Genomic DNA, 13,524 nt, shown 5'->3' on the forward strand with positions numbered 1-13,524 from the left:
GCCGCTAGCATCGTAGAGGCCACGCATGCCGCGCGGCCACGCGCGGCGCGCCTCGCATCAAACCACCTCCAATACGACCCAGTCGACGCAACCGCACCTCCCCCTCCGCTAGCCTGCGCGTCGCCTCGTTCGCTCTGCACACCTGCGCACCGTCGCGGACAAGCACTCAAGCAGCGTACGTCGAAGCGCGCGTACCAAGGCCGAGGTCGCCGTCACCGTTGTTGCTCGCGCGCGCGGCTCGACCTGCAAGCGTCCTCGCCGACTGCTGCGCAAGCCCACCTCATCACCCCTCCATCCTCATCGTTCCGCATTCCGTTGTGCTCCATGCACAATTCTGGACCTTTCGTCGTCTCGCGTCTCCCTCTCCGCCCCCGTTCCCGCGACTGCGGTCTCCGTCATACTATATTCTAGACCGCCTCAGTGCTGCCGACCACCTTCGCCTGCCTCGCTACCACCTCTCGTGACTGCGCAGCCTCTGCGTTACGCTCCCTCTCCCTCGCCCCCTCACTTCTTTTAGACCATTCGGACTCGTCTCCTCGCCGGCATGCCCGCTGTCTGGTCACTCGGACCCTGTCTCCACGACTCGTACTCGCTCATGTATTTAGTCTAGGATGGCTCGGCCGCGTGCTACTCTCCCTGTCCCCTCGCCGCCGCCGCCGCCGCCTCCTCCCTCCACACCTCCGCGCTCAGCCTCCTGTTATCCGTCCCGCTTCCGCCTTATCTTCTGGGTGCCGTCTCTTCGACCTTCACCCGTCGCCCGCCGCCTCTCCCCCTTTTCCGCACTGGACCGGCTCCCCGGAGCGCAAGCTCGACGCACGCGATTCCTCCGCATCTTCTTATCCCCCTTCCGCAGTCCTCATCCCGTCACCGGTCGCACGAACCATCGACTTTCAACGACAACGGCCCTTCGTCATGCGTCTCGAGGCGCAAACACACGAGGGTACATCAGGCGGCGGCAGCCTTCATTTCACAGACTACATACAGGCGTACTCCTAGTCCTGTCCAAACCCTATCGAATAACCCAGAAAAAGTGGCCAGAACCCACGCCCTTACATCCTCAGAAAACAGCGCTCCGACCCACGTTCGCATCGGCGCCCCGCGCCCCGCGCGCTCACTTGCAGTTCGAGACGACGCCCTCGCCCGCCTGGCCGGCCTTGGTGAGGAGCGTGCCGGCCTTGGTGATCAGCTTCGTCGTCGCCGCGTCCGACCTGCAATCACCGCGTCAGCACCGTCCACAGGCGAAAGAGGGCGACGGAAGGCACGACGCACGAAGTCACCGCCGCGAGGTCCGTCCCGGCGGAGACGAGGCCCTGCTTGACCACGTCGCGCGCGGACGCGGGCGCGGCCTGCCCGGCGACGAGCGCCTGCGCGATCGTCGCGATCCCGCCCTGGGCGTCGCTCACGTCGCTCTGGACGGCGGCGACGGCGTCCGCGGTGGAGCTGTCGCTGTGGGAGGGTGAGCTCGGGGTTCGCGACGGGGACGGGGACGAGGGAAGGGGGGCGCGCACCTGGACGCGATCTGGGAGAGCGTGTCCTGGAGGTTCTTGACGCTGGAGACGATGGAGAGGCGGTCGAGGTTGCACTGCAGGTTCCCGGTCTGGCGCGCGACGATCTCGGCCACGGGGGCTGGGTGTGGGGGTCAGAATTTGGGAGAGGGCGGGTCGGAGGGCGGGTGCTCACCGGCGTGGATCTGCGAGCCCGCGAGGAGGGAGAGGAGGCCGAAGAGGAAGAGGACGACGCGGGACATCATGGCGAGCGAGGGTGGGTGAGGTAAACGAAGAGGAGGAGGTTCGAGTGTGTAAGCTTGCGCGGCAAGGAGAGGACAGCACCGGGCCGTGGAAGAGAGAGGGAGAGGAGTGGAAGTGGAAGTGGAAGTGGAAGTGGAAGTGGATGGGGATGGGGAGCAGAGGGCGCGAAGGCGTGCCTGTTATACCCCGCACCGACTCGACGCCTCCGACTCGAACAGGGTTCAGAAGCCCTTCCTCGGCGGTCCTCGAGGCTGTGTCGACGACGCCGTCGAGCGTCGAGCGTCGAGCGTCGAGAAAGTGGACGGGATCCAGAAGGTTCACCATGGAGACGACTCACCGCTGGACGGTCCTGAGCCTTCTCCCGCTCAGCCGAGACTACATCACGGTATATTGTATGGTCTGGCTGAGGCATTTCGATCGCAATGCCATTGAATGCTGGATCCTTGTTGGACGAGCTGCTCAGGCGGCGACGACACGCCGAAACGATCGAACGACGGTGGGCGTGCGGCGCGCCCCTTGCAACTGTCAGTGTGCCCGGGACGGGCGGCATTCATACCGTGCCCGGTATCCCCGCGACTAGAAGGGCGCGGAGAACTCGTCGGTCGAGGAGGCGGAACAAAATGCGTGGGGGTGGCAGAGCGCAAGACGTAATCGAGGACGGCAGTCGGCTATGTCAAACTGGTCTGGCTATGTCGACTGCGTCCTGGGACGATCTACAAACCACCACGCAGACGCGGGGCAGCTTCATGTCATCCTTCGTACGGACCACGGGAAAGAATCCCACCAGATGGAGGGCCTGTCTTTGGGGAGCGAGCACTCGAGCAGCTCGAGAACCTCGGCAGACAGATACACCCTGCACAATGTCAGTGGTCAGCACGTGTATTGTCGGCAGCAACGGGTGGGAAGCACTCGTACCAGTGCATTCAAGACACGGAGAAGAAGGGTGCGGTCAGATCCAGAAGGCGAGCCGTTGCCAGTGGAACGAGAAGACTGACCTGATCATACATACGCACATGCCGGGGGCCGACATCGAAGGGCCTGGGTAACACATATCCGCCCCATGACTGATGCGAGGTCGCTCGTGCTCTCTCTCTTCTCTCTCGTCTTCGGGGGAGGGGGTATGAAAAGGTCAGCGCTGCTGTTTCGCCTTCACCCGGACCACCCGATACGGGAAGCAGACTGTCTCGGCCCCAGACGCTCCTCACGCACACCGGTCGTATGTTTGTGAGATGTTCTGAGGCTGAGGGGGCCGTGTTTGCGGACTCACGAAGAATCAACATGACGGTCGAAAGCAAGGTTCGACACGGGCGTGGGATCCGCAGTCGCGCTGGTATGGGGCCCATACTATGTATATACAGGTGCCAATTGCGACTTGCATCCCTCCTCTCCCATGTTTAGTTTACGTTTTCTCGTCCTGCTCTCGTCCAGACAACGCTATGACAGCGAAACGATAGTGTGGTACATCCTTTCCCTTGGACACTCTGGTAAATACACAACGTGACATCCAGCGTACCAGTCGTGGAGTCCACCCACGCGCACCGCGCGCCGCCCTAGTTCCTTTTCTTCTTCGCCTTCTCGCGCTCCGCGCGCGCCTTTTCCTTCTCGGCCTTCTCTTTCTCCTTCGCTGCCTCCTCCTTCGCGATCTCGTGCGCCCTGTCGTTCAGCCCGAGGCGGTTGCGCGCGATCTCGAACACGTAGAACTGCCACGGGAGGCGACCGGGCGGGCGGCGCACAAGGCAGCGCGCGTGACGAAAGGGCGCCCGGACGACGAAGGACGACGGGGCGGGAACGGGGAGCGAGAGGACGACATGCCGGGTGAGCGAGAGACGCGAGGACGGCGAAAAGGGCGGGCGGGCGCACCTGTATCCGGGTGACGAAGATCGTGTTCGTCTCGCTGTACTCCTCGCGCGCGTCCGTGCGGATGAGCGAGCCGAAGTTGAAGTCCTTCACCTTCTTCTCGTACCTGTCCGGGGGCGTCGTTCGGCGTGCGGGGCGCGGGCGCGGGGGGAGCGGAGCGGGGGGACGCACCGTGCGATGAACTCCCGCCAGCGCTTCTTGCTCGTCTCGCTCTTCAGCCAGTCCTCGTCGAGCTTCGTGATCTTCGCGTGCTCGTTCTCCGCGAGCTCGGGGAACGTCGCCAGCGTGTCCTCGAAGATCTCGTCGTCGATCCTGCGCGCCAGGCACGGGCGGTGGGGGTGACAGGTGCAACGGAGGGGCGGGAAACGCGGGTCAGGTCGCACGGGTGCGGCGGCGAGACCGGACGTACTTGGAGAGCTTGAGCTCGCGGGGAGGGACCTTCTCCAGCAGGTTCCAGTACGTCTACGCGTGCACGGGGGAGGGTGGGACGGGGGACGGGGACGAGGCGTCAGACGTGGGCAGGGGGAGTACGTGGGAGGGGTGCACCACGGACCTGGGCGTGCTCAACAGCCTTGACGGCGAACCTTCGCAGCGAGCGACTCTAAGCCGCGACACAGACACAAGACGGACGAGCACGCCCGCGACTCACTGTTTCTCGATCTACGCGGGACGGTGAGCGAACGGCTCGCGGACGCCGCGGACACGGATGCGCACCTCGACGAGATTCTGCGCATTCTGGGGGTCGAACTTCTGGGCCATGTCGCGATCGTGAGGCAGGTGGGGAGAGAGAGAGAGGGATGCGCTGGCAGGAGGACAGCGGAGGACGGAGGGATGTGCGACCGCTGCCGCCGCGGCCGCGCGCGTGAAGGGAATCATGATCTGGTCAGATGATCGCTGACAGCCTCCGCCTGCACACGGCCCTGGCCAGCCCGAGCACGATCCACGCGAGACAACATGCGAGGGCAAGTCCGAGTTCCAGCTTTATACTAGTCTACACGTCAACAGCGCGCCGCGCCCTACTTGCTCCCCCCCATCTCAATCCCGAACCGCTTCAGCTTCTCGTAGTACTTTTGCACGCGACTCGCAACCTGACGTGCTGTCCGCCTGCCGTTCATCGCCTTCGAGATCTTGGCCCATCTGAGCACACCGGATCATCAGCTCGGCCACACACCCTAAGCGGCGAATCCCATACCGGTTCTTTTCTCCGTCCGGAATTTCCTCCAGCAAACGCTCAAGCAAGTGCTGCTCCGAAACCGACCACGCCTGCTTGTATGTGTCTGATCGGGCCTTCCCCTTCCTGTCGAGCGCAGGCTCAGTCGGAGAGCTGGGCTGATCCGGTGGTGGTGGTGGTGGTGGCGGTGGCGGCCCCAACATGAGCTTGACTCTAGGCTTGACCTTGATCGAACCCTTTGAAGAACTGGCGGCCGAGGTCGACGCTTCCTGAGCCTCTCGCGCCTTCCGCGTGGGCCGCCGTTCACGGACAGCCGTGTCGGGGAGTTGCAAGGGGGCGGACAAGGGCGAGCTCACGCTTGTCGGGGGTGTGTCGACCGCCATCAACACGGGCTCGGCGCTGGAGCCGCCGCCCAGCGCGGACGGCGCCCCGTCCTCCTCCTCCCCCTCGCTCATCCAGATGTCCACCTCCGCGCTCTCGTCCTCCACGTCCCGCCGGATGAAGACCGCCGAGACCGGCCGCCGCAGCCCGAGCCCGCCAAAGTGCGACTGGCCGCCGTCGCCCACGATGCGCCGCTTCTTGAGCTCGCGGATCTTCTCCCGCTCGCGCGCGCGGCGCAGCTCCTCCGGGTCGGGCGGCTCGTCGTCGTCGGACGAGAGCATCGCGAGGTCGTCCGGGAGGCGGAAGGACGTGATGAGGGGGCCGGCGATGGACGCGCACTGCTCGGCGACCCACTGGCGGAGCGGGGACGGTTGGATTGCTTGCGTCTGCGGGGGTGTGTTGCGGGCGGCGTACGCATCGCGCGCGGCCGCGGCCATCGCTTTGAAAGGCGCAGGGTCTGCGCCTCGGAACAGCGACCAGTCGATGTTGGCGGGGAGTGGGGGCATCGCGTCGAGCTGCTCGCTCAGCTTGAAGGATGGGTGGCGGAGCTGCACGGGTTGAGTCGAGCGAAGGGGGGCGAGACGTCGGGCTCACCTTCGCTTCAACAGCCCGTGGATCCACCGAAGACTCGGCCGCAACTTGGTCCCGCAGCCCTCGGAGGCGGTCTATGTCTCCCAGAGTTTTCTCGAGCGCGGTCTTCTGACCTTGTATAAATTGTTCCAGCGCCTCCAAACTGCGTAGAACATGAGCACAGGTGCACGCGAGGGCGCATATACGCACGTCTGGGGGCGTCCATCGTCCATTGGAGGTGTGACATGGAAGGTAGAGAGAGTGGGAGAAGGACCGATGGGCGGAAAAGGATGGAGAGAGAGAGAGGACAAGCGCTGCCGCCGTTCTGGGGTGGAATTCAGGGCAGGCGTCTCGCATGTGGCGAGGAATATTGCATGGATATCTTTCTTCGGACCCTCCCTCAACATCACCACTGCAATTACAGATCACAGGTCCTTACAAACTGCCGGTACTTCGAACACTTAAGGTAGCATCGCCGGTGTGCCCAGAGAGCCCTCCAGGAAAAATGCAGCAATGGAGACGCGTGCCTGCCTTCAGGCGCCGGAAGGGACATCCGCGGTCCAGCCGCTGTACGAGACCGGCCTGAAGGGCAGGGAGAGGCAGCCTGATGCACTGAGCGTCCTGGGTGAGTGCGCTTTAAAGCCTTTGCCGTGGGCGAAGCTGATCTGCCCACACTAGTCACGGCGAACGCGTCCGAAAACCTGAAGACGCAAAAGAACTGACCAGTGCTCGCGCGGAAGCCAGATCAAGTACCAGACGCGGATGTACGCGGTGACAGCGTACTTACGAACGAGTACCTTCAGAAGGTGAAGGCCACGCTTTCCGCTGTCAAGGTGCGCAGAACTCATTGTGTCTGTGTTGAAGGGGCGTAGTTGACCGAGCGTCTGTTCCAATCCCAATCTGCTTCGAAGTTCTACACCTAGATTTCGGGAAAGAGCATAAAGGGGGCACTTTGGAACAGCGAGGGGTTCAACAGAAAGTTGTTCTTCTCCCGGTAGATGTGAACTTCGCGGGCCAGCAAGCGCACCTCAGAAGAACATTCCAGGGTATGGCAGCCTACCGACGCGAGCGGTCCATCGTGCTCATATGCACCTCGCGCCAGATATGTACGCGGCTTCGAGCTATTCACGCCTCGCATACTTTCGCGCAGATGGCGAGCGATTCCCATTCGTCCTCGGCAGAGTGGCGGCGAGACAGAAGGCAGTGGTGGGGTGCGGTACAGAGCGGCCGGGGACGAGACCGATGGCCCGTACAATGCGTTTTTTGCAGACGTTGCGGCATTGCCGAGGCTCTTCCGAGTCCAGTTCAATGTGAGCGGTTTGGGGTGGGGCTCATGTGGACGGAACGACGGCGTATTAGCGCCGGCTGGGCCCTGCAGTGAACGTTTGAACAGTCATCAACAATTGTACGTCCTCGACAAAGCTGACTGTATGCGTTTCAAAGGCACCAAAGCTTCCAGGAAGCCATTACTAATGTTTCTAGACCGTCGGTTTCGACAACAATCCAACACCAGTCGAGCCGGTCCAATATAAGGTCAGCATTAATCTCTCAACAAGACCTTGTTCTCCATAGGACCGTATCACACAGAGGATCCACAGATGGGACAAACGCTCACCATCCCGCGCTGGCCGTGGTCCCATGCGATGAGAAGTCCAGACCAAAGCATTGTGGAAAATCGCCAGTTCAGTCAACAATAGGCCGTCGTCCCCGTCCTTTGATGCACGCGTATCCCGCGAGGGGTGGGACTCGAGGCCCCGGTTTCGAACTTCTAGCCGGTTTGTGTTCGAACCGGTCGCGATTGGCTGTGCAGGTGGGCGCTGCACCCGCCAGTGTGTGTCCAGCCGGGGATCTGTGCAGCCTGGTGGGGGATTCGCCCTTGCATACGGGAATTACTGCGTCCCGCTGCTTCTGACGCCCCGCGGGCGCGCGGCAGCTATAGAACGGCAAACCTTGGGGCTGTACCATTCAAGTACGAGTGACGGTGCGCATTTCCTTGACCTCTCCTCTTCTCGTTTGTACCCCCATCCCCTTCCTTTCACCTTCTGCTGGTGCAGAAGGCCTACCACCGTGTTTCAGTCCTTGCGTCTACCGCGATAACGGCCCATGTTCCGGATATCTTCGCGACGGCGCCTCTCACCCCGCCACCCGCGGTTCGACAACGCGCAACGCCACAGACCAGATTGCGCGTCGTCGCTCATGGCCACAGAAAACCAAACTTACCTCATTGAGCGAGCCACGTCCCTTGACGGCGCGCACGGCGAGGTCGCAATTTCCAACGCTTTCGCCGCAAGAGGGAGCCCAAGCCGTTCGCGGAGTTGGGTGGCGGCACAGGTTGAGTTGGAATAGGTGCGTGTTCTGTTCACCTGCTTTGTTAGCGTACTGTGCCGAGACATCGCACAGTGCTGAAACACGCATTCGCCGCGGCAGGTTGGGCGCAGCAGCGAGCACGTTGCCAGGAGCCCGGGCTTGAGGACCTGAGGACCGCCTACCCGAGTGGCTTTGAAAGCCAGCGACTCGTATCCTAGTTGCGCGCCGCCGAGGTCGCCCAAGGCAGCACCACGGCCATCGCCGCATCAGCAGCGCTGGTCCTCTCTCGACACCCAAGTTTCCTCCCTTGGACGCCCCTCCATGGCAATAGGCAGACGCGCTAGGGTCGTTCGTGGACGACAAGGCATCGATGGGGCTGATACGAGGGAAGGGTGCAGGAGGACAGGCGGCAGCCGCGAGGCGAAGTCGCGCTTTACCCACAGTGCGCCATCTCCCATTCTGCTCCGGTTTGGGACACATAGAGCGTCGGTAGCCCCGAGGGCCATCATACCCGCACGCGCCCGCGTCGGGAGTGCCGGGCGGGCCTGGCGACCTTGTCCGCGCGGGCCCTGCGCGGGCCGAGGTCGCCAATCGCCGCTCATTAGGCTTGCGTTGTCGATGGCCGCCAACGCGCCGCCCCGAAAAGGCAGCGGGAGGGGAGTGGGCGGTTGTTTGGTGCTATTTGGTGGGATGGATGTGGGTTTGGCGCGGCCGAACAATTTCCTTTGGAGGCAGGAACCAATCCGGCACGCGCCCCGCCGCCGCCAACGTCTTTGCGTTGCTTTATGCTGCCCGCCCAAGCCCGCCTGCACACTACCCGTCCCCTGTGTCCGGCGCGAGTATAAAGCACCCCGCCCGCTTGCAGCCTACACATCGCCAACGCACTCCCCTCTCAGCGCCCCTCCCCCTCATATCTACCCCGATGGTCATCGTCCAGGATCACTTCACACCCCAGCCTCGTGCCAACCGGGCCAAGGACAAAATCAACCGCAAGGTGCTCCCCCGTGCTCTACTCCAGGCCACACGTCGACAGGCTCGCCGTCCCGTACCCTGCAAGACCGACATGGACCATCCCAACGACCTCGACACGGACGACGCGGACGGCCCCATCCAGAAACTCTCCCTGCCCGGGATGCCAGGCCGCATCTGCTCACGGGAAGATTACCCCAAACTCCCCAAGCAGCTCCCGTGCCCTATCCCCGACGTCCTCCCCACCGTCGACCAGAAGAAGATCGCCGCCGCCTGCCCCACCTTCGCTGAGATCCCGCCCGAGCATGTGCGGAGGATCTGGCCCGCGATGGGCATCAAGTGCGTTTTCTGCTCTGTCTCCCGTATCCGCCTCCTCATCCTCCTTCCTCTCCATCGCGCGCGATCGCCCCCCGCAGGATGCTCTGCATGTGGGGCCGGCTGCTCGTCAACCCGCCCAAGAGCACCGTCCCGCGGAGGTTCACGATCTCCCTCAAGGACGTGGCCCTCGCCCAGCTCCCCACCCACCTCTTCGCGATCTGGGGCCCCGCCTCGGTCTCGTTCCTCAAGAAGTCCCTGAGGTACCGCCGCATCGTCTGGCTCTACCCCGCGCACGCCGTCATCTGGGCCGCCCACTGCGCCAACCTCCCCGCCATGCGCCCCGGAGCGCTCCGCACCATGCTCACCACCCCCCCGAGCCCCGCGGACGAGGAGACGAAGACGGAGGCGGTCGAGGGCTCGAACGCGTACCAGCTCCCCGTCGTCCCCCTCCAGCTCCCCTACCCGCACCGCGACGCGATCGAGGCGCTCGAGGCGTACTTCTACACCCGGCGCACCTTCCCCTTCCTCGAGCGCATGCTCGGCGTCTTCGACGCCCTCGGGCCCGCCCCGCCCCCGAAGGAGGAGGCGGCGCGCCAGGCCTGGATCCAGAACGCGCAGGCGATCTGCGACGCGTTCGACTCGCTCGACCACGCGAAGCTGCTCGACGTCGTCACCCGCTTCGTCGGCCACATCGACACGCTCCTCATGCTCGCCCGCACCGTGCGCGGCGTCGCGCAGGACATGGGGGTGCTGGGCGTCGTCGACGCGCGCCCGTGGGCCGCCGTCGCCGCCGCCTGGCGCGCCGTCCGCGCCGCGATGGACAACCGCGTCGACTACGGCTGCCTCGCGAAGACGCGCACCGACGACTCGTGGGACGAGCACTCCGACCCGGGCCACCTGGACGAGCCGGAGGTGCCAGAGCAGGCAGAGGAGATGGCCGTCGACTCGGACTGAACCCGCCTGCTTCGCCCGCAGCCAGCTGCTGCGCACTATCGCCCCCATCGCTCTCATCGCCGCCGGCGCGCGGCGGTGGTTTGCGGTGGCCCGCGGCGAGGCGCGGCGTGGCCGGGCACGCTGCACGCCACCCGGGGCTGGAGTGTGGCCAAAACGAAAACGTGTTGTGTATCCATCTCCGTTTGCTCCCCTGCTGATCGATTGCCCCCGATTTCCTTTGTTCGCACTGTATCGTTAGCACGCTTAAGTTTCCTCCCTCCCTGCCTCTCTACCTCACTAATCACTCTTCTGCCCATCTTCCCTTGCGAATGCCAGCCGTCAGCGCGAATTGCGCGATGGGCTGGCGACTACTGCTGCTCATGTCCTCCTTTCATCCCTACTCGTATGCCCCCATAGATTCTAGTTATGATCCGTATGCGCGCGCTTGGTAACAGTAGTCGAGGATATCAATGAATCATTCGTCGTCGTAACAAGTCGTGAAGCAAGACTCAGTAAACGCGAGCAGGTATCGACGGACAACGGGTTGCATGAGCACGTGCCAGGCAAAATCGGAGGAGCACAAAGCGCAGCAGGGAGACAGTAAGTACAAGAGACGAGACGGCACAAAGCGTATACAACACCTCTCTCAATCAGATCGCGACGTCCGCATCGTACACACGCACAACACATCCACATCGTACGGCCACCAAGCATGTGGCGTTCACGTTTACTTATCCTGGTCGAAGAACGCGACCAGCTGCCCGACCGGCACCTTCTTCCCCGGGACCGCCTTCGGCGCGACGACGGTGCCCTGCCGCGTCTGCTGCCGCCGCACGAGGAGCGGGTCGACGAACTTGCCCGACGACGGCGTCGCCGGCGGCGCCGCCCCCGCCTGCTCCCCGAGCCGGTCCGTCGACCGCGACCGGAGGCGCACGTTCAGCGGGGTGATCGTCGACGTCGGCGCGACGAGCGCCTGGCTCGCCATCGGCGCGTACATCGACTGCGGCCGCTGCCGGCGCGTCGGCTGCGGCGGCGACGCCGGCGGGGACGACGCCGACGGCGCGGGGAGGGCGAGCGCGCCGGACACGGACATCCGGTGCGAGTGGCTGGAGACCTGGCGGCCGACGGAGCGGCCGATCGTCTCCTCCCCGACGTCGTCCTCGGACTCGTCGTCGTCCGCGTCCGGCTCGGGCTCGTAGTCGCTCTGCAGCGCGGAGTGCGCCGAGACGGGCGAGGTGGAGAAGTACGCGGTGCCGACCGCGCTGACCTCGCGCGAGTGGTGCGAGGCGGGGGTCGACGGTCGCGGGGCGGGCTGCGCGGCGTCGCGGCTGGACTCGCGGGGCATGATCTGCGTGCCGAGCGCGACGGTGTAGCGCTTGCGCGGGGTCGGGGACGCGCTGGAGGGGCGCCAGGCTGGGGGGTGGGGAGCGGGGAGGCCGGAGGGAGAGGTGGCCGCGCTGGGAGGCTTGCTCCTGCTCAGGCCGCTGCTCTCGCTCGCGCTCGATGGCAGTCCGGAAGGTGTTGGGGAGGTGCTAAGACCTACGGAGAAGGCATCGTTCTCATGCGAGGGCAGGCCGGAGATGGAGAGCTGTCGCCCTTTCGAAGCCTGGCTAAGGGAAGCTGGAGGCGAGTTCGTCGGCGAGAAAGGCCCGTTGAGGAAGTTAGAGTCGGGAGGGGAGGCGTAGTCGCCGGTAGGGTATGGTAGGCGCGTTCGCGAGCCGTTGTTGCGGTTCGAGGGAATAGGGGTAGTGACCGGGCTTGTGGCATCGGTCGTGCGGGGAGGAGTGGCGCGAGGGGGACTAACCACCTTGGAGATAGACTGGACCGCAATGGAGGAGCTCGTGGAAGGGGCACGGGCAAGGGTTGTGTTCCGGCCAGGACCGGAGGACAGGTTGCCCGGTGAGATAACCATCTTCGCCATTTCGCGACCCAGCTCGCCGATCCTGCCTTGCAGTTCCGCCATCTCCTCTCTTATCTCGCCGAGAGCACCGCCTGCGTCTCCGTTGGCACCGTGGCCGTCCTCCTTGTCGCGCTCCTTCTCAACTAGCCATCGTTCGACATCGTCCATGCGCTCCTCGAGAGCACGCACGTGGCTGACGGTCCACTTCTCGAGCTTCTCGAACCGTTTTGCGATGGTGAGGAGTGTGCTGGGAACATCGAGCGCGCCTTGCGGGTTGAACTGCGCATATAGTGGTGGAGGAGCGCGAGACGGAGACACACCACCTTCTGTGTCCGACTCTGGAAAGCGCATCGGGGACGCTGCAAGACTCGGAGGGTTGCTCATACCGCGCGGGTTTGGCGTTGGTGACGCAGGCATCGCACGGCCGGGCGATGCGGCGAGACCGAGCTTGATGAATGCGGGGTCGTCAAGTCTGCGCTCGGGGGTAGAAGGCCACTCTTTGCTCCTCTGGCGTTTGTCTGCCTTCTCGGCCTTCTTCTTCTCCTTCTCGACCTCCTTGTCGCGCTGCTTGGTGTCCTGAATGATCTGCTGGGCAGGCGTCAAAGAGTCTTTGGTCGGGGTGAGCTTCTGCTTCGCGAGGGACCACCAGCTGGCGTCTTTCTGGGATTGCGAGGGCGAAGGGGGAGTGCCAGGCATTGTTTGTGACCGAGATGGAGGGGGGCGGAGATCGTCGGGGGCGTTCGCGAGCATGGCCATAACACGCTGTTCAACGGTCATTCGCTCCTCAGCCTCCCTGGCGAGGATGCGCTCGGCCTCGCGGCGGCTGCGTTCGCGTTCGCGTTCGGCTTCGGCCTCGAGCTCCTGGTCGGTCGGGAGGCCGGGGGATCGCGCGGCGCCCATGCTGTTAATGAACGATCCGACGTGCTGGGCGAGATTGGTGGCGAGTTGGCCGACCGATGGCGAAGGCGATATGGGGCGCTGTCCCCAGTGCTCACGGCTTTGCGAGTCTTCAGAGGAGTTGGTGAGCTCGCCGGTGCGCGGATCAATGGCAAACCCGTTTCTGAGTGGAGAGGGGGGCCGCCTGTGGTTGGACACGGGCTCCGGCTGATCGTACGGCAATCAGAGTGCGCGTGGGGTGGGAGGGAGAGGAAGCGTTCTCACCAAGTCGAGGGGAGCGGGCGGGGGCGGAAGGGACATTCGTCGCTGGGACAAGGGCGGGCCAGAGCCTGGCGGAGCGAGGCTGGTCGTAGATACGGAGGCGGAGGACCTGTGAGCCATGGGAATCGGCGAGCACGAGGCCCAGCTCGCCGCGGGCGACAGTGGAGAGCGAAGGGGACTGGATGGAAGAAGCTGCGAGGAAGCGTTCTCAA

General features: G+C 64.2%; 5 protein-coding genes across 5 annotated transcripts; 1 reads left to right on the plus strand and 4 right to left on the minus strand.

Moving 5' to 3' along the window:
* Nucleotides 1-1,111: 1,111 nt before the first annotated feature.
* On the minus strand, nucleotides 1,112-1,750 carry BXZ73DRAFT_102515 (uncharacterized protein; the record flags this gene model as incomplete). Its single annotated transcript, XM_048015262.1, has 4 exons — nucleotides 1,112-1,208; nucleotides 1,270-1,446; nucleotides 1,509-1,626; nucleotides 1,681-1,750. 4 exons carry the CDS (start codon nucleotides 1,748-1,750, stop codon nucleotides 1,112-1,114), a joined length of 462 nt encoding a protein of 153 aa, XP_047876814.1.
* A 1,548-nt stretch (nucleotides 1,751-3,298) lies between these two features.
* BXZ73DRAFT_102516 (DUF757-domain-containing protein) lies at nucleotides 3,299-4,364 on the minus strand (the record flags this gene model as incomplete). Its single annotated transcript, XM_048015263.1, has 7 exons — nucleotides 3,299-3,448; nucleotides 3,609-3,711; nucleotides 3,777-3,917; nucleotides 4,015-4,067; nucleotides 4,159-4,189; nucleotides 4,255-4,265; nucleotides 4,320-4,364. 7 exons carry the CDS (start codon nucleotides 4,362-4,364, stop codon nucleotides 3,299-3,301), a joined length of 534 nt encoding a protein of 177 aa, XP_047876815.1.
* Nucleotides 4,365-4,621: 257 nt separating this feature from the next.
* Nucleotides 4,622-5,960, minus strand: BXZ73DRAFT_102517 (uncharacterized protein; the record flags this gene model as incomplete). The annotated part of the gene is made up of 4 exons (XM_048015264.1): nucleotides 4,622-4,742; nucleotides 4,798-5,705; nucleotides 5,752-5,890; nucleotides 5,938-5,960. The coding sequence occupies 4 exons, from the start codon at nucleotides 5,958-5,960 to the stop codon at nucleotides 4,622-4,624; spliced, it is 1,191 nt and encodes a 396-aa protein (XP_047876816.1).
* A 2,996-nt stretch (nucleotides 5,961-8,956) lies between these two features.
* BXZ73DRAFT_102519 (uncharacterized protein) lies at nucleotides 8,957-10,275 on the plus strand (the record flags this gene model as incomplete). Its single annotated transcript, XM_048015265.1, has 2 exons — nucleotides 8,957-9,342; nucleotides 9,420-10,275. 2 exons carry the CDS (start codon nucleotides 8,957-8,959, stop codon nucleotides 10,273-10,275), a joined length of 1,242 nt encoding a protein of 413 aa, XP_047876817.1.
* A 706-nt stretch (nucleotides 10,276-10,981) lies between these two features.
* Nucleotides 10,982-13,432, minus strand: BXZ73DRAFT_48535 (uncharacterized protein; the record flags this gene model as incomplete). The annotated part of the gene is made up of 2 exons (XM_048020073.1): nucleotides 10,982-13,258; nucleotides 13,316-13,432. 2 exons carry the CDS (start codon nucleotides 13,430-13,432, stop codon nucleotides 10,982-10,984), a joined length of 2,394 nt encoding a protein of 797 aa, XP_047876818.1.
* Between the last annotated feature and the right edge of the window lie 92 nt (nucleotides 13,433-13,524).

The sequence above is a fragment of the Epithele typhae genome (genome assembly GCF_022376455.1).
Source record: "Epithele typhae strain CBS 203.58 chromosome Unknown BXZ73scaffold_32, whole genome shotgun sequence".
In the NCBI taxonomy this organism is placed as follows: domain Eukaryota; kingdom Fungi; phylum Basidiomycota; class Agaricomycetes; order Polyporales; family Epitheliaceae; genus Epithele; species Epithele typhae.